The 18409-nt window shown below is 43.0% G+C and overlaps 1 protein-coding gene across 1 annotated transcript in view; it reads left to right on the top strand.

Moving 5' to 3' along the window:
• Positions 1 to 16637, top strand: part of HIC2 (HIC ZBTB transcriptional repressor 2) — a 32622-nt gene extending 15985 nt beyond the window's left edge. The window contains exons 2-3 of the mRNA XM_026860080.1: positions 8400 to 8543; positions 14714 to 16637. Of these exons, the coding sequence (XP_026715881.1) occupies positions 14751 to 16463 (1713 nt within the window). The 5' untranslated portion in view covers positions 8400 to 8543; positions 14714 to 14750 and the 3' untranslated portion in view covers positions 16464 to 16637. The remainder of the gene's footprint in view (positions 1 to 8399; positions 8544 to 14713) is intronic.
• Positions 16638 to 18409: the final 1772 nt, after the last annotated feature.

Raw genomic sequence — 18409 nt, 5'->3', positions numbered from 1 at the left:
TGTGTATAAGAGACAGTCCTTAGATTCCTCATTCATAATCAATTCAACCAAAATTAATAAAAAAGCTTTTTCATACATCCCAGGAAAATAAAAATTAAAGAAAAAAGAGGACTGTATTGATCATCTGTTCTTTCACAGGAGAAATAGCTCCTTTCTGAAGTTCTAATGGGCCTTCTATATCTTCTAATAACTATACTTTTGTCTTTTTTATAATTAAAGTTTCAAACAGATAATAATAAAAAATACATATGAAGAAAGTTAGCATGACCAAGAATTTCTGCTGTGCCATTCATCCCACTGAAGGACTCAAACTCACTGGTCATTTCTGGGCACATCACTAAATTCCAGCACAAGTTGTTAGTCCTGTCTGAAGCTTTGAATATCTCTGTGACGTACAGCCTCTTCTAGAGGGAAGAAGTAATATTTGTGATATTGGCAAAGTACGATTTATTTTCTCAGCAATTTCACTAAATATTCATTTAAGACACTAAACTCTCTTTAAAAACGCCCACAGAAATCCCCCTTTCCAGCACACCTTTTGTTTTGAAACCCACCAAACCCAACACCCATATTTGATTTATTGGCTTGAGAATAGCAGGGAAAATGTGAGTGGTAAAACCTGGCCCAGCACTCTCTGGCTATTGCTAGAAAAAGAACAAATCATGTGTAACAGTGTTTTCGTGACCTTTCCTCTGTTTTTAGAAACATGAAAAATTTAATCAGCACTTTTTTTCCCTGGCTATTGCAAATAATAGAAAGTTGTGTGAAAATTAGAACATAATGAAGACAAATTTTAGAGTGGTGTCTGCTGCAGGTCTTGGGTGTGTTCACCAAATTACCTCCTGCTTAGAGAGCAGCTGGAAAATACAAGTCCTTTCCCAACATGTCAAAACCGACTTTTTCAAAGGATGCAGTAGCTGTGCCAAAGCACCTTGCCTATTTGTAAGCAAATGCATACTGTAGGGACTATTTCTGCCTGGGCCAGCATTCTCACATGCAGCTGGCTGTATTAAATCAATTTGATGAATTACTATATACTTTTTAATTTTTTTACAGACAGGTCCCTGCTATTTCTTGCCTGCACAAGATTAAACGGGCTTTTACATTACATACCCTGTTATAAGACTTTAATTGTCTGGAATGGGTCTGTGTGTGCAGTGACTGGTCCTGGAAGGGTCTGGGGATTTGGGATTATTGTCAGGCTTCTTACACTGCGGTAGCAGAGAAAGAGGGTGTGTGAAAGCCATGTTAGCATCCATGATGGAGGATACCTCATAAGAAGGATGCCACCTATGCCATTAATTCAGGTTCTTTACAGGAGTTGACTGTTCAGTTTTGGATTTTGGGGTGGGTTTCCTGCTGTTAAAACACATTCTTTGAGTGAGGTGTCTGCCAAGAAAATGCCAGGAGAAGGGAATAGATTAATTCTAGATGGACTGACTTGATGGGTCAGAGAAAGCTGGATGGCATCAGAACATCCCTATGACTGATAAGGCCTATCTCTTCACAAGTTCATGAGCCCCTGGATGTGCATGTTCAGGAGCACCTGCACTGTGGCATAACAATGCTACAATTTATTCAGCCCTTCTCTGTGACAGAACTCTGTGTGGCTGAATAATATGCAGCCAAGGGCCAGGGACTGAAAGCAGTTAGATGCTAGATATGAGATACAGCTGTGTGGGAATGCACAATGCTAAGAGAGAGGTTTTAGCCCAAACATACCCTCACTAAACGTACTTCTGGCATCATCTGGAAGTCTCTTGATGCTGTTATATTAGTGGGCTCTGATGGAAGTGGTAAGGATCTAAGAATTTTATTTTTTCCTTCCAGTCCAAGGTGTAGTATCAGTGTTTGTTGTGGCTGTTAGCAGTAGTTTGTACATGTATTACTCCTTTGGCCAGATTCTGATCCTGTTTATGTAGCTATAAAACTGCTGAGTTGTTTCATCTGTGTAACAGAGGTTTCAGTCTCTCTGGCTGTTTTGGTTTTGCTGGTTTGGTTCTGTTTGTTTTTTTGTTTTTTCTTTAACCGCTTTCCTTGCTGAGAGGGGAGAGCTCTATGGGAAGTGATCCAGCAGACTTTTAAAATAGCTTTTTAGTGTGTTTTTTTTTAACTCTTGCTCAAGCGTTTAAATATGTCTCTGTGAATTCTCATCTGAGTGCCTATGAAACCTGCCAGCCAAGCCTAAATCTTGCAGGAGGTGCGGCCACATTTGTGTTCTCAGAGCTCTCTGGCACAGACACCTGGTACACCTGTGTCTCCTGCTAGTTTCAGTACTGTCACAATTCACCCCTCATGCCTGTTTCTCTGGTACCTCCTGTTTTTCCCAAGGTTATCTTCTATAAATAGAAGCTGCTCCAGCTTTTCACTCCCCCACACCCATCTTGAGAAGAATAATTACCAATGAGATGGTTTTAATAGTGCTGAAAGAAGGAGGCTAATCCGTTCTGCTGTGCTCTTTGAGACTTTTTTCTGACAGGAAATAAATGCACAAATTGCTTAGCAATTTCCTCAGGTGACAAATGTAAAGTGAGTAGCTTCTAAAATAATTAAACTTTATTTAAATATTTGATAAACTATGGGTTATCTAAAGAATAAAACTGTAATTGTTTTGGCACCCCCAGAGTTCCATGCAAAGGTCTCAATCTGAGTATAAAATACAGTAATTTCCTTAATTGTTGTTAGAGTGGTGGAGGTGACTGTGGTATCTAGTGTTCATCTGTCCAGAAACCAAAACCATGCTCAACTCAGGCTACCAGAGATGCTTTGGATGATGCAGCTATCTGTCAGCACATGACACAGTAGCCAGAAGATGCAAATATTTAGAGCATTCATAAACCAGAAAAATTTATCTTAAAATGAACAAGATAACTAAATGAAAGCATGTAAGGATTTCAGGTGATGGTGCTGATTTTACTGTCCTTTAAACTATGTCTGCAGCAGCCCAGAGCTTTGTGTTGTATCATCCAAGAGAAATGAAAGAGAAGCTGTCTCTGTAGGCTACATGATGCAACTGGTGAGCAATTGCTCAGATAGCAGGGTGCTCTGTGTTCAGTAAGTGCCTACAGATAGAAATGCTGTGTAAAGGAATCATTGCTAGCACACTGATGCATGCTGGCAAATTAGACTGTATTTGGTGGAAGGATAAGAATCTACTACAGCTCTTTAAAATCACCCTTGCTGTGATCACCTCATGATAAAACATTAATTTCTCCAGTGTAAATAAAGGCATAGCACATTTCCCAAATAATCTCTTACAGTAAAAGCAGGTTGGTGCATAAGAGTAAACCAAGTCAGAACAACCAGTCAGCCTACAGTATTACCACCCAAAGCTTAGAATGAAATGAGAACAGCAGTGCTTTTTCAGGTTTTATAGCCACCTCTTTGCTTGACATTGACAATTATTTATTACCGCTAATATTGTGCTTTGTAAATTTATACATTGCTTTATGAAGTAAGGCATGTTTCCTATTTTAAGGATCTTATAATCTTGTGGGTTGATAAGGGGTGCAGATTATCCCTTGGCTGTTCATAAATAGCATTACCACTAAGAGTTTTATTAGTGCTGGGTCCTTTCAAGCCTGTGGCTCTTTTTCTTAACAACACTTTCCTAGTCAAGTGCCGAAATACGGATTTCGACACCGTGATCTTCCAGGCTGGAACAGTGTGGGCATTCTGCTTGTAGTGAAAGAGCACAATCCAGGCAGAGTCCCAGTGCAGTGGCTGTTGCTCTGTCTGGGTTTAACCCACCGCCTTTGCTTGCCTCTGTCTCTGAGACTACAAATCTGGAGTTTGGGTGATGGCAGCAGAGAGCAAGTTTGAGAGGTTTGTGTGTGTGTGTGTGTGTGCGTGCGCGCGTGTTTTAAATAAACAAACAATGGAACAGCAACTTCAACAAATTGTGAGTGGTGCTAATTTGTTATAGTGCTGTCTTGCCTTCTGGCAGTGTTGATTTAGGAGAAGCCGAGCAGACTGGAACGGATGCGGGAAGCCGCCGGTTCTTTTGCTCTGGGGTGTATATATGTTCAGTATAAAATGCTTCTAGGGGTCCTGTCCTGAGGAGCTTTCAGATTACAGGGTACAGCACATGCATAGGCTGCTAATTCCCTTTTCAAAACCAAATCTTCGGCAAAAGTACCTTCCCCTCTGTATTGCTCTTCGCCTTCCGCTTTTTTTAAATGGAGAGATGTTTTAAGTCTTGATTTATGACAAGAGCCTGTAATTTGTGTGTTTTGAGGACTGCCAGAAAATCCTTGACCTTGACAAGAATAGTGTGTAGAGAAGGAAAGGAGGAAGATCCTGTGCTTTGGATTGTAGCAAAGTTTTCAACACCCCATGACCTTGCTGGGCTGCCTTTCATAACGTGCCTGGGGCTGTAATCCCCAAAGCTGAGCAACTGTCTGACAGAGAAGGCTGGCCAAATGCACATGAGATATCTGCAGCCCTGGACCACTGTTGTGCAGTGCTGCAGGATAAGGATGGCAGGATGGGAGTCTTGCTGGGAAGAGGTGGATTTTGGAAGCATATGTGGAGTGACCCTTGTAGCCTGTGAGTTGAGTTTAAAGGAAGTCTTAAGTGAAGAAGACAGGGGAATGAAACAGTCAAAATGAGAAGTAGTGGTTGAGGAGAAGGCAGCCAAGGAAACAAAGAATTTTGAAAATGAGTAAACCCTGCTTTCCCCTTAGGTTATCATCAACTTGGATAGATTTGGATACAACGCAGACAGTTTGCAAAACTTTGAGTCTGTTAGGCCTTCTGCTTTTACAAGCAACAGTGACTTTCTGGCATCCTCTCATTTGCCAAGCTCAGACTTGCAGAAAAACTTTGGTAGTTGCAAAGAACCAAATATATGAGGGTTCAGGGTGTTCAGTTAAGCATGCAATTTGGAGGGATGTTTGGCAGTCTTGATACTTGATACCGCCAGGACCAACTCTTAAACAGTGGTTTGCTTGAAAGACTTCACTAAAGTCTTTGGAAGCTTAGAGACAAAGATTTATCTGGGAAGTACAGGACAGAGTATCTGGACAGTTCTTGGGGAGAATAAAATTGCTGGATAACGTGCAAAAAGTGCTGTATTTAAGGCATTGTTTTATTTATGTTAAGGAGAACTGTTGCTGCTGCATCTGTAGGTATGGATGAGATAAGGGAATGAGATTTGGTCTTGTAGAAGAAAATGAGACAGCGAAGTTTGTTTCTGTGCCCACTGGTATCTGCCATGTGGTGAGAGAGATGACATTTTGGTCCAAGGCTGTTACTACCCATGTCCTTCCTGCACCCCTCAGTATGGGGCTCAGTGTTAACTATTGCAACAAGTTCATGATAATACCAGTGTTCTGTATGCAGTTGCTCCTCTGCAAACTGCTTGTATCTGCAGAAAAGTTTGCTGAGTCCACACAAGAAATAAAAATAAGCAGGCCAGTTGCAAGGATCTTTATCAAGCCCTCTCCCACTTCTCCCAGTACTCTGAGGCCTTGTTTGCTCTAACAAACCCCATAACTAAGGTGTCTGAGTCACAGTCACCAGTGGATTTAAACACTCCCAGCCGTCTGCTCTGCCTCATCCCTCTCCTGGAGATCCCTCCTCCGTTGCAGTGACAGTTGAAAGGGCCATGCATTTGCTCCAGTATTGCTGCATTTCACAACCAGGCTATCAGCTTGTACCTGTGGTGACTCAGAGCCCTAAAGCAGTGCTGCAACTGGGAGGGTGCTGTAAAACTGTCGGTTGGAAAAGGGTCATGACATTTCTTTTTCACCATGCTGTGTGCTTTTGGCCCCAGAGCAGTGCTCAGCATGAAGCTGCCACCCTGTGCACCCCTGGCCAACTGTGGTCTACTATACTGAAGAACAGGGCCCAAGTTTTTAGGACCAGAAGCATCTTCTTGCTCCATGTAATTCGTAGGTTTGTTGATTCTGCCGAACACTCTCTAGGATTAGCTGGGAGGTAGCAACAATCCTTTAGTCATGTCCTAAATTCTTGCATTGTAAAGAGAGAATTCTGTACATCAAGGCTCAAAGGTAGCTGGGGAACAAGAGGAATTCTGCATACCAAAGGGGCCTTAACTGGTGGATGAGCATCCTTCCTTCTGTATGGGTTGAGCTACTCCACTGAATATGTGGGTATTTTAGTGCAATAGAGTCATTATATAAGCATGGGACATCAGAGCTGCCTTTACTACTTGCATTGCAGGTCCAGTTGGAATGGAGCTTGCTCAGTTGTTTGCAGGGCTGCAGAAGAGCCCAACATCTATTGCTGCTCACTAGCTTCTGAGGCTTTATTTATTTTGTGCCACTGCTGTGTTCCTGAGATCAACTGTGCTCTGCAGATATGCAGGAATTTTTAGTGCCTGCCTCTGCTTGACAAGATCTGCAATGTCCATGCCTCTCACATTCTCCTCCCACTAAAGGGTTTGGGTAGTCTTAGGCTCCCTCCATGTCAGCAGTGAAAATAAATGTATAATATACAAGGACTCTGTTTAAGAATTGGCAGGAAGCTTCATTTCTGACTGCAGTAATGTTCTAACAGTAGGAAACACCTTTGTTTTAAGCAGTACTCTGCTAATCTCTGCCCTAGAGGGGAAATACAAATATGGAGAAGAGTTTCTTGCTTCACAGGAGCAAGAAGCAAATTGTTGTAATCTGGGTGTAAATCTGCATTTGAGCTGCTGACCGATAAATACCTTTATGAAGCATTCAGCCTCTCTTAAACTGAGTATTGCTGCGTGTTGTCCTGATGCTGGCAGATGCAGCCATTAGTATGTTGCTCATATGCAGTCTAGAGTGTGTGATCTCTTGGAGAGGGGGGAGCTCCAAATCCCTGGGGCTCCAGGCCGTTATGCTTTAAAGTTGCATGTTATTTAAATGTGGGTTGGCCTGTTCGTGCTGGCAGTGGTCCGTTCAGACTAGTTCAGCAAATGCTCTTGGCTCAGCAGAGCCCAGGTCAGTAAGCAAACACTTGCTTACATTTCACTTCTTCATTGTATTGACAAGATTTAAAAATCTTCAGTCTATAGCAGTCAAAACAGGGCGATCTGAATACAAAAGACCTATTAGTTCAGTGTGAAAGGGATTTAGTTACAGAATTGTCGGGATAAAGCATGCAGGTGGGAATGATGGGAACACTGTCCTGGGCCTGAGCCCAGCAGATGTCCAGGAAGAATGAATAACTATCTCCTTACATTCAGTGTCCTTTTCGCAAAGGCACTTTCTATTTCCCAGGCCAGTGTCCTCCTTTACATTGTCTCTCATCCAATTACGTTAATTATTGTCTTTTTCATTTGGCCTCTTATCTTTCAAGGTTGAAATGATAATCAGTATTCTTCTAACTTTTTTGAATGTAAGATTTCTATCTCCAGAAGCACAGCTGGAGACATGCTACTATCAATGTGACAAGCGCTATCCAGAAGTTTAACTTTGCCATGAGGGTCTATAAACCTATTTTAAATTCCTGTGAGGTCACAGGCTTATTTCTGTTCTGGGTTTTTGTGTGTTGTTTTGACTTTTTTTCCTCACTGGGGCAGCATCACCACTTAGAAAGGGTAGAAGGGCAGAAAGGGACCTGTGCTTAGCATCTACCCTAAGATTGTCCTCCTTGATAATCCTGTGGAGATGATTACAAGAACTCTGGAGGGAGGATACACACTGCAGAGGGTACCCTAGGCTTGACAAGCTGAGTGTATCTGTAGGACGTGCCTTTCCCTGACATGGAAAAGATTTGCTTTTTCCTTTGGGTGGGGAAGGGTGGAATTACAGATCTTAAGTTTTGTGACTCTTGTACTAGCGGCCATTCACTATGAATCAGCTTGATCTCAAGTCTCCAAGAATGTAGATTAAATTATCAGTTAAGCATCATTGTAAATAGGAGAGGGTATACACCATTTTCCTTTCCTGTCTTGCACCACATACGCAACAAAAGCCAAAGGATCCAGCCTGACTCAATGCCATAACATCTCTAGAAGAGCAGGATTTCAAAGGCTTGGGAAGAGGGACAGGGAAATGGGGACAACACAGAGGATCATCATTTAAGTGTTTCTTCCACTGACTGTACTGTGTGGGGAACGAGACCATGAAGCTCTGGCGCCAGATGTTTCTCATTGTTGAGGCATTTCTAAATGGTGATATTTAGTTTCTGGGCAGAATGAAGCTGGTTCGGACATCCTGGGATCTGCTGCTCTTGGATATATATGGACTGGTCCCCCTGAAGCTCAGTGCTGTTGGGAGTCCTGAATGGAGGTGGCCAGAGAGAGTCATCAAGAAACTTGCAGAGGCCTTCCGTCACAGTTCAGCAGTTCTGGGGAGATGGGTGGAGGGGAGGTTGTTCTAGTAGTTACGTATTTAAGGCAGGTGGCCGTTTTAAAATGTACGTTTCAATTTTGATTGCAGTTTTTTAATTGCATTTAACAGCGTCCCTGCTGGTTCTCCATTCTGCATCCGTGCAGCCACGTTCTATTGATGGCCTGTTGTGATTTCAATGGAACATCATGGGATGTACCTGGCACGTCGGGCAGCACTGGATGGAGGTGCCTTTAGCCCAATGTACCTGGCATGGTAAGCGGCAACCAAGTGGTTAATCATTCTACTGCTCTTAGTCTCAGCTTGTATAGCAAGGTGTTCCTGCTTTGCTGCAGCCTTGCACTGACTGGAAATCACTTTGCTCTCCTGATGTTAGTGCTTTCATGCACACAGGGCCCCTACCCTCTGCACCCATGGAGATTCCCCTTCTCTGGGCAGTTTGCCATGCAGTAGAGAAGGGCCTAGCCATGTCAGGCTCTCCTTGTTATTCTAGAACAGGAAAGAGAAGGGACTGGGAAATCATCTGACTCTTTTTCTTCTCTCCTTTTTGAGCCAGGAGCTGGTAGCAGTTGAGCATGTATTGCCCATGTTCCTAATGTCCAAATGTTGCCGCACAGAGGTACCGAACTGGTGCTTGTGTCCATAAGCAAAGCTATACCCTTTCTGCCGGAGTCCTGCAGGAGCTGCTTCAGGGACCTGGGAGGGCAGCTCTGCCTGGCACTGATTGGAATGTAACAAACTAAACAAGGGCCACTTTTAAGTTTGCTGATGTGGTATCCTCTGCAAAATGATCCCCCATTCTCCTTCTCCTTTCCATGTACACACCTGCAACATCAGCCGCACATCCTGCTCTGTCCTGCATGTCGCTTTCTCTCCCTTCCCCAGCTCCACACAGCTCTCCCCAAGTAACTCGGCATTCTGGTCTTACCTATTTTGAAGTGAGAGATATTCCTGTGAGAAAAACAAGGGTGCTGCATCCTGTTTTCTGCTTGAGCCCACTTCACAGAGCTTTTGCTGCTCCACTGCCAATGATGAAAATGCATGTTTTTGCCTCTGCTTCCGAGTTCTGCTGTCTGCCTGCTCACAGGGGCTGGGGATAGGGAACCATTTGGGCTAACACAGTTCCTGCATTCCTCCCTGTGCCTCTGCTGCTCGGGAATGTGAATACCTTTACAAGGCATGGGCTAATGACCTGCCAACTGCAGCTCCTGGGGCGAAGGTTAGCGGCCATGAAAGCCCACTTGATACCTTGGGAGAGTCCTGGAAACAGGTTCTGTTGGGATGTGGGGAGAGGAGCAACAGGAAAGCTCTCTTCTCAGTGCCTCCCAAATGGTAAAAAAAAGTTAGTTCATCTGAAACGGAAAGGTGCAGAAGTCATCTGTTGCAGTTTCACCCAGATCCAGTAGCAGCTGGACACAGCATTTTTAATGTCAGAAGTAAAATGATGGGAAAGAGCAATGCAGGAAACAATTGGTTTAATTTTGTCTTGTTCTTCCCCATGCTCACTGCTGCAGTGTCTGCTCGTGCAGCACAACTGCTTGGGAAGGTGGAGAAATAAGTAAGCAGGCCATTATCTTTTTTAGGTGTTATTATAACATGCACAGTAGGCTAATGCTTTAACAGCATCTAATTTGATACATCACATCTAATCTGTTTGTTGGTTTTTATCTGCAGTACTGTTAGCTCACTGTTCAGGTGCTCGGTGTCTAGCCTTCTCATCCATCCACAAATCCTCTACGTGAAATGAGTGATTCCTTAGATCTGTTTTTGATTGATTCTTTGCTTCACTGGTGTTGCTTCTTAAAAGGTAAACAATATTCATATGCTGCAATCTATAACTCAAAAATGAAATCAAATAGCATCTCCTGCCAGAGGTTGCTAAGATAACACATTTAGCATTCATTCAAGCAATTACTTTGAGGAAGAGATTTAGTGATATTAAAGAGAATCAAATCTGTAGTGAATATGTAGATTTTATACTATTTAAAGGGGTGAAGGGATTCCTCTTCTCCTGTACTTGGGCAATCTAATTTTCTGTGACATCCAGAGTCTTTGTGGAAATTGAGAGAAAATTAAGTTTTTCCTGCTTTGTAGTGAGAGCAGCACAGCTCCTGGAGCAGTCTGTGTGTTCTGCACAGTCTTCATGCCCACGGGATCACAGTGTGCCCCAGGCTGGGCACAGCAGCTCACAGTTACTCAGCTCCTTTGGGCAGTATTGCTTATGAAAACGCTATCGGCTTTTAGCTTGCCAAGCTTTGTTTGATGTGTGGCATCTGCTTGCAGCATTACTGTATTCTGTGATTTGTGCCCTGTATTTTTCATGTCTTTGCATGTGCTGTGTCTCAGTGTCATGGATATGGTGGAGGTAGTGGAGAGCCTCAGTCTTGCTTCATTCTGTACTTGCACAAGAATATTTGAGCAGGTTCAATTGCTCTGAAAACTATGTGTCTTAAATGACTAGGAAGCAACCTGAATCCGAAAAAAAGCCCCATCTCTAATGCTATTTGTCCAAAGCCTTCTGTGATCCTGTTTTAAATGCAAAGAAGTGAAATGTTGCACACCAAATTCAATTATAAAAGACTGTGGCCCCAGTGAGACATCTACATATTCTTGAGGTCTGGGATTTGGGTTTTTTTTACTAGAAAGAAGAGCATCTGAGGCTTTTCTGAGCCAGGGCTCCTCTGAACTGGGAGTATGTATTCTATCTTTTGGCAGAAAACAGAAAAGGAACGGTTCTTAAAAATTATACTGAGATACAAGAAACAAACCACTGTGATTTTCCAAGGCTTTATGGGGTTTTTGTTGTTACTATTGGTGGCAGTGATGTTATCCAAACGTTCAGGGTTTGTTAAAGAGCCAGTCTCTGCAAACTAATGGATAGCAAGGCCTCTGTAAGGCTGCACCTGCCATTTGTTTGGGATGATCTGCTAACTTTTATACCGGACTTAAGTGAGATTTTAGGAATGCCATAGATTAAGGAATAATGCCTGCTTGTCTTTTGCTAACAAGTTTTCCAACACACCCCTCTTCCTCTACCTCTGAAATGCATCATTGCTAACGAAGGGTTTGTAACTGGTCAGCTCTGGAAAATATCTGGAATAGATTTGTTTTTGTTTAGGACTGCTACAAGATAAACAAGCCAGGTTGATGCTATAAAGCTTTTGTCAACAAAGGTACGTCAGTCAAAGGTGTGTTCCCCTGACCCATGTTGCTGTCCTGGTAAAAGCCCTCAGTGGGCAATTCTGCCAAAATTTTAAACACAAGGCTCTAAACTTGGCTGAAGGTTTTGCTGCCTTGTTCCATTACATTCATTTTGTTGGGGTTGCTAAATCCACGTTAGACTTCAGCTAACAAATTCAAATTCGATAGGCAGTGTTATGGTGCTTAAACCTGACCACTGCTTTTAAAATCTACTAAAGGTAATAACCTACTGTATACTTACGTCCTACTGAACATGAATACTTCTGTAAAATTTGACATGTGAGATAAATAGAGGTAATTTAAACAACTTGTACTATGCTAATTTTTATGCTGCAGAACCTACTGAGGTTTAATAATAACATTATCTTCCTCATGAAGGTCAGTAAAAAGCAGAACTATAATTCTACCCCTGTTTTCAGGGCTTTCCCAGCAGGCTCATTACCTGGTTTCAATATCATTTAAGGCAGAAAGAAAAAAAAAAAAAAGAAAAATCTAAAAATATTTCCCTTTACTAGCTGCAGCAAGCCTTGACTCTTGCAAAGGCTTAGACAAACACGTATACAGAGATTTCTAGACCTCTGCTTCAAGTGCCACATGAATAGGAAATAAGTTTGCTTTTACTTCAGTAACATACTTTTTTTTTATTAGTCTGTTTAGGCGAAAAATATCGACTGTGCTGTTTCCTTTCCCATATTTGTCCTTTATGGAACACTTCAAAATTGTATCCAGGGATTTTGTGTGTTCTATGCATGGAGAAGCACCATTATGTTTGTAGTGAAATAGCGTCGCAGTAGTCTGTCTCTTGCTTATTCTTGAGCAGGATGCATTTATATATAGATGCTGTGTTACGTTGCAAGCCATGTTTTTGTCCTTCCCTATCAATGTATCTCAGTGACCCAGAAGTAAGTGCTTTTACTGGCCTGGCTAGATAAAAGTGAATATTTGGTGCCTCTGTGCTGTTGCTTCTTCCTCTTAATCAGCAGTTCTGGAAGCAAGCCACTAGAACCAGACACATTGCCTGCATGCTGCAACTCTGATGTAACTAATTACAGCAAAACTTGTTTTTAAAGTGCTCAACACTGTTCAGTGGTAGTAATCCCTGTCTCTTATCACGTTTTTGTGATGCTGCAGGGTGAATTTCTATGTCAGAAATACTATAGATGGAGAAGAAATAACTGGCTAGCACCATGGCAAGCCTGTATTTCCTCCTTTCGGCTGCCACCCCTTCTAAAGCCAGCCACCTCTGGGAACAACATTCACTTGCATAAAAAGGCACAGTGGTGACTCCACCGTCTTCTTGTGTCCCATCCATTACTAAAACAATATAGAACAGAAAAGCAGAGCAGCCATTTTAGCTGTGAGTCGACAAGCCACTGATATCTGTGTGGATGCAAAATTAGGTGCTGGTGCACAGAACAGGGGCCACAAAATTCTACCAAATGCATATCCAAGCACCAGGCTGACCAGCTAACCAGTTGAAGAAATGTGTCCTGTTGAAGAAGGGAGGCACCTGCCTGGCAGATCTGTTGGTAAAAGTATAAGTACCAGGCTAGTCAAGCATCAGCATTGAAGAAAAAATTGCATTTGTTTACTTTTTGGTAGCTTTTTTCATAACGCAAAGTCTTTTTGTTGTGCAGAAATGGATGATGTAAATTTATCACCTTTCTGCCAAATTAAATCTTTCTATTTATTGCCAGTTAGTAAGAATAAGTTTTGAAGGAGGTTCTTTTTTATATTGACAGCATCACTACTTAGTTCTTTTTCTTATATACACATATACTTGACACAGAGGGAAGATAATACAGTCTAATGCTTCATCATTTGAAATCTGATGGGATGGAATGTGATAAAGGGACTCACAAGCAATAAAAACATTAACTAATGATGATTTTAAGAGAGAATTTAAGCTTTTCATTTCTATGGACTTATGGCCTGCCTCTCCTTCAGTAAGACAAATCTGTTTCAATACCACAGTGAACTTGGAAAAGGAAGGAAGGAAGTGGAAGGCTAAAGGTGGCTGTTGTATGTTTGATATTTAATTCTTACATTTGAACCTCAGAAACTATTTTAAATCAACTTTAACAGATAAATGCCCCTTACAAGTAGTAGTTGGCACTTTCAAACAAAAAACTCAAGAAAAAAGGTTTAAAAATTGATCTTGGATTCCTGAATGCAGCCCCTGATTTAAGTTCTAGTTTTTAGGTATTGTAGTACCTACCAAGTGTGCAACTGCAATTAGTTCTGATACGCCTCAAACTACATATTTCTTACAGTCCATAATACTGGAAAAGTCAATATAAATATCTAAACTAAAATACATAGTGAATACTGTTTGTGAAATACATAAACTACACAGAGGTAACGATAATTTTAATCTTTTCCCAGTACTTCAAGGTAGAGAGACTTTATATGATTACTTGAGTCTATCAGTTTAAATGACATCCCTTCAAAACAAAAGGCAGGTCAGAATTAATTTAAGAAAATAGTTTCAGATTGTTGAAGACATTTGGTGGCATTTAGCTAGCTCATCATCCTGAATTTCAGCCAGTTCAGGGTTGATTCTAGCCCTTCATGTAAATGGACTGGGATATGGACATTGCAGGGGGGTGGTTTTTAAAGCAGCCTTTCATACTCTTAAGGAGATTTCCCATTCACACCTCAGTGTGATTAATTCCATCTTCAATGGATTTAGTTGCTACATGCCATTTTCTCAACCTCAGAACAGCTGGGTGTTTTAAGATTTCAACATGTAAGAGCCAAAAACCAAACTGTATGTTAAAGCAGGGAAGCTGCAGCTTATGATAATTATTTTACATGCTCAGATATGTAAATGGCAGTGAAGTAGATGCGCTTTTTTCTTCTATTTTTTTTTGCTCCTCATACTCCCTTCAGATTTGTGTCAGAAGAGGGAAAATGCTTTCCCCTGTACCTAGCTATTGTTTTCCTGCTCTTATCTTTTGAATAGTAATTCCAGCCAACGACGATTGCTTTTGTAAAAAGATATTTACAAATCTCATTTTTGAGACTTGAATCAAATCTTCGCATGAGAAATACTTCTCTCTGTATTCCAAGCAGGATCACAGCTTGCAGGGCTGAATGTACCCAGAGCTCCTTAGTCAGTGTCAAGCCTAACATAGATTGTACCATGTTAAGCAAGTCTATTAAATGTAGACCTGTTCAAGTGGAAACAGCAGGTTCACACCTCTCATCCTCCTGTTTTGCAGGTGGTAAAGGTGAAGGTGAAAGGAAGAGAAGGTGGAGATGGAACTGCCAAATCATGCCAAACAACTGCTACTGCAGCTGAACCAGCAACGAGCCAAAGGTTTCCTCTGTGATGTGATCATTGTGGTAGAAAATGCCCTGTTTCGTGCCCATAAGAACATCCTGGCAGCCAGCAGCATGTATTTCAAATCCCTTGTCCTGCATGACAACCTGATTAACTTAGACACGGACATGGTGAACCCCACCGTGTTCCGGCAGATCTTGGACTTTATTTATACTGGTAAGCTCTTAACGACTGACCAGCCCGGTGAACAGAACTTTAATGCTCTCCTCACCGCAGCAAGCTACCTCCAACTGCACGACCTGGCAGCTCTCTGCAGAAAGAAGCTGAAGCGGAACGGCAAGTCCTTTGCTGGCAAGGCCGGTGGCCTTGGTGTTGGGAGATCTGCCAGGAGTCAGAGACTTTCCACTGCTTCGGTCATCCAAGCTCGCTATTCAGGGTCAAATGAGGGGTTGAAGGGCTCGCACTCAAAGGAGCTGTCAAAGGGAAAGCTTTCTGATGACGAGGTCTTCATCAGCAGCTCCAACCAAGAGAACTGTCACTCCTTAAGCAGGGGAGCCAGTAAGAATGGCGGTGGGGGCAGCAGTGCAAATGGGAGCACTGGTGACCAGGAGCTAGGCCTCGACCTGTCCAAAAAAAGCCCGTCGCTCCCTGTTGCAGCCTCCCACGATGACACGCAGCACAGTGAAAGCCAGCATGGCTCTCCCCAATCTGCCTCAGCCCCCGCAGCCAACAGTGCCTCATCGTTTGACGAGTCTGGAGTTGGAGCCCCTCACAGCATGGCGGACAGCAGCGACCCCATGGAGATGGATCTGAGTGAAGAGTGCCACCACTCATTGACGGAGAGCAGCCAGCGCAAGGGCCTTCGGCACTCGTCCCGCAAGAAGGAGTGGATCAAGAAAGACAACGCCTTTGACCGAAAGGAGGGGGGCAAAGATAGGGACGAGGGTGAAGGGCTGCCCAATGGTATCTTGCTGGGTCCCTTGTCCAAGTCTGTGGAGCGGAGTCTGGCTGGGGCCTATGGTGCAGACCTACCCTACCCGTGTAAGGAGGAGGTGGAAAATGGTAAGGAGAACAGTGACGACAGTGGCCAGAGTGAGAGTGAGAGTGGCGGGCATACTAGTGCCAACTATGTCTACCGGCAGGAGGGGTTTGAGCCAGTGGCCTACGGTGACAACCTGTATGTCTGTATTCCCTGTGGCAAAGGCTTCCCCAGCTCCGAGCAGCTCAATGCCCATGTGGAGACGCACACCGAGGAAGACCTTTACATCAAGGAGGAAGGCACGTACGGCGGCAAGGATGAAGCCGAGGATTTGTCCAACCCCAACCAGTCCTATGCCGCGGAGTCCCGACCCTTCAAGTGTTCAGTGTGTGAGAAGAGCTACAAGGATCCAGCCACGCTGCGGCAGCATGAGAAGACTCACTGGCTGACGCGGCCCTTCCCTTGCAACATCTGTGGCAAGATGTTCACGCAGAGGGGCACCATGACACGGCACATGCGCAGCCACTTAGGGCTCAAGCCCTTTGCTTGCGAGGAATGCGGGATGCGCTTTACCCGGCAGTACCGACTGACAGAGCATATGCGTGTCCACTCAGGAGAAAAACCTTACGAATGTCAACTGTGTGGTGGGAAATTCACCCAGCAGCGCAATCTGATCAGCCACCTGCGAATGCATACCTCTCCCACATAAGCCAAAGACTCCAGAATGAGCTTCGAGCCCATCCGCAGTGATTTACCTTTCTGTAGACTTGCTGCTTAAAAAAAAAAGAAAAAAGAAAAAAAACAAAAAAGGGGGCAACTCCCCATACTCTGTTCAGTCATGGGAGGCCTAAACAAATGTAGCTTTAACATTTAAAAAAAAAAGTTCCTTTTTTCCCTTTTTTTAAAAAAAGAAAGGTCCACAGCCAAGCTGATGCATTTAGTCCAACTCTCCCTCCAAATCTTGGTGATCTGGCAAGAAATGCCACTTCTTTTTGCTCACATTGACTTCATTGCCATATTGATTATCTGGAGCAGGTAGGGGGACCATGGGGAACTTTCAGCCTCTGCTGGCTCCCACCTCCATGCCTCTTTCCTTTATGTTACTGTCACCCTACTCAGCTCTCTTAAAACCAAACTCAGCAGGGGCATTTCTTGCCATTAAAATAGTACACCTTCTCAGTGGCCTAAGTAGTTGTGAAAAAACATAGAGTTGAATTCACAAGCGCAGAAGCTGTGTCTGTGGACCATCTCACAGGGTTGGCAGCCCCTTCAGATACTGTGGGAAAGCCACAGCAGTGGTGGAACCCACCACCCTTCTCCTGGGCTGGTGATGGTGGGGAGAGCAGTCTACCTAAGTGTGCGCCAGCCCAAGTACTTCACTTAAAGAAATGGTGATGCCTCCCTCACCATCTCTCTCTCTTTTGGTTTTGATCTTTATCCTTGGCACACGTAACCACACGCCACCTTTTCCCACAAAACACACAAACCTCTTCTGCCTTACCCATGACTGAACAGGGACTGGATGCCCTGGGAATTTCTTTCAGTGAGCAGGGGGTCGTCTTTACTTTTCTAGTAGTTTCGTATGAATATTCTTTGCTTAGAGGTACTTGTTTTATTAAAGGAAAAACCATTGTAACGTTTATGTGAATGTTTGAACTGGAAGTATGTATTCTATCTTTTGGCAGAAAACAGAAAAGGAACGGTTCTTAAAAATTATACTGAGATACAAGAAACAAACCACTGTGATTTTCCAAGGCTTTATGGGGTTTTTGTTGTTACTATTGGTGGCAGTGATGTTATCCAAACGTTCAGGGTTTGTTAAAGAGCCAGTCTCTGCAAACTAATGGATAGCAAGGCCTCTGTAAGGCTGCACCTGCCATTTGTTTGGGATGATCTGCTAACTTTTATACCGGACTTAAGTGAGATTTTAGGAATGCCATAGATTAAGGAATAATGCCTGCTTGTCTTTTGCTAACAAGTTTTCCAACACACCCCTCTTCCTCTACCTCTGAAATGCATCATTGCTAACGAAGGGTTTGTAACTGGTCAGCTCTGGAAAATATCTGGAATAGATTTGTTTTTGTTTAGGACTGCTACAAGATAAACAAGCCAGGTTGATGCTATAAAGCTTTTGTCAACAAAGGTACGTCAGTCAAAGGTGTGTTCCCCTGACCCATGTTGCTGTCCTGGTAAAAGCCCTCAGTGGGCAATTCTGCCAAAATTTTAAACACAAGGCTCTAAACTTGGCTGAAGGTTTTGCTGCCTTGTTCCATTACATTCATTTTGTTGGGGTTGCTAAATCCACGTTAGACTTCAGCTAACAAATTCAAATTCGATAGGCAGTGTTATGGTGCTTAAACCTGACCACTGCTTTTAAAATCTACTAAAGGTAATAACCTACTGTATACTTACGTCCTACTGAACATGAATACTTCTGTAAAATTTGACATGTGAGATAAATAGAGGTAATTTAAACAACTTGTACTATGCTAATTTTTATGCTGCAGAACCTACTGAGGTTTAATAATAACATTATCTTCCTCATGAAGGTCAGTAAAAAGCAGAACTATAATTCTACCCCTGTTTTCAGGGCTTTCCCAGCAGGCTCATTACCTGGTTTCAATATCATTTAAGGCAGAAAGAAAAAAAAAAAAA

This window comes from Athene cunicularia (assembly GCF_003259725.1).
Source record: "Athene cunicularia isolate RWA chromosome 15 unlocalized genomic scaffold, athCun1 chr15_part1, whole genome shotgun sequence".
NCBI lineage: Eukaryota > Metazoa > Chordata > Aves > Strigiformes > Strigidae > Athene > Athene cunicularia.
The sequence above is the reverse complement of the archived record's forward strand: the minus strand, read 5'-3'. Positions and strand labels throughout refer to the sequence as shown.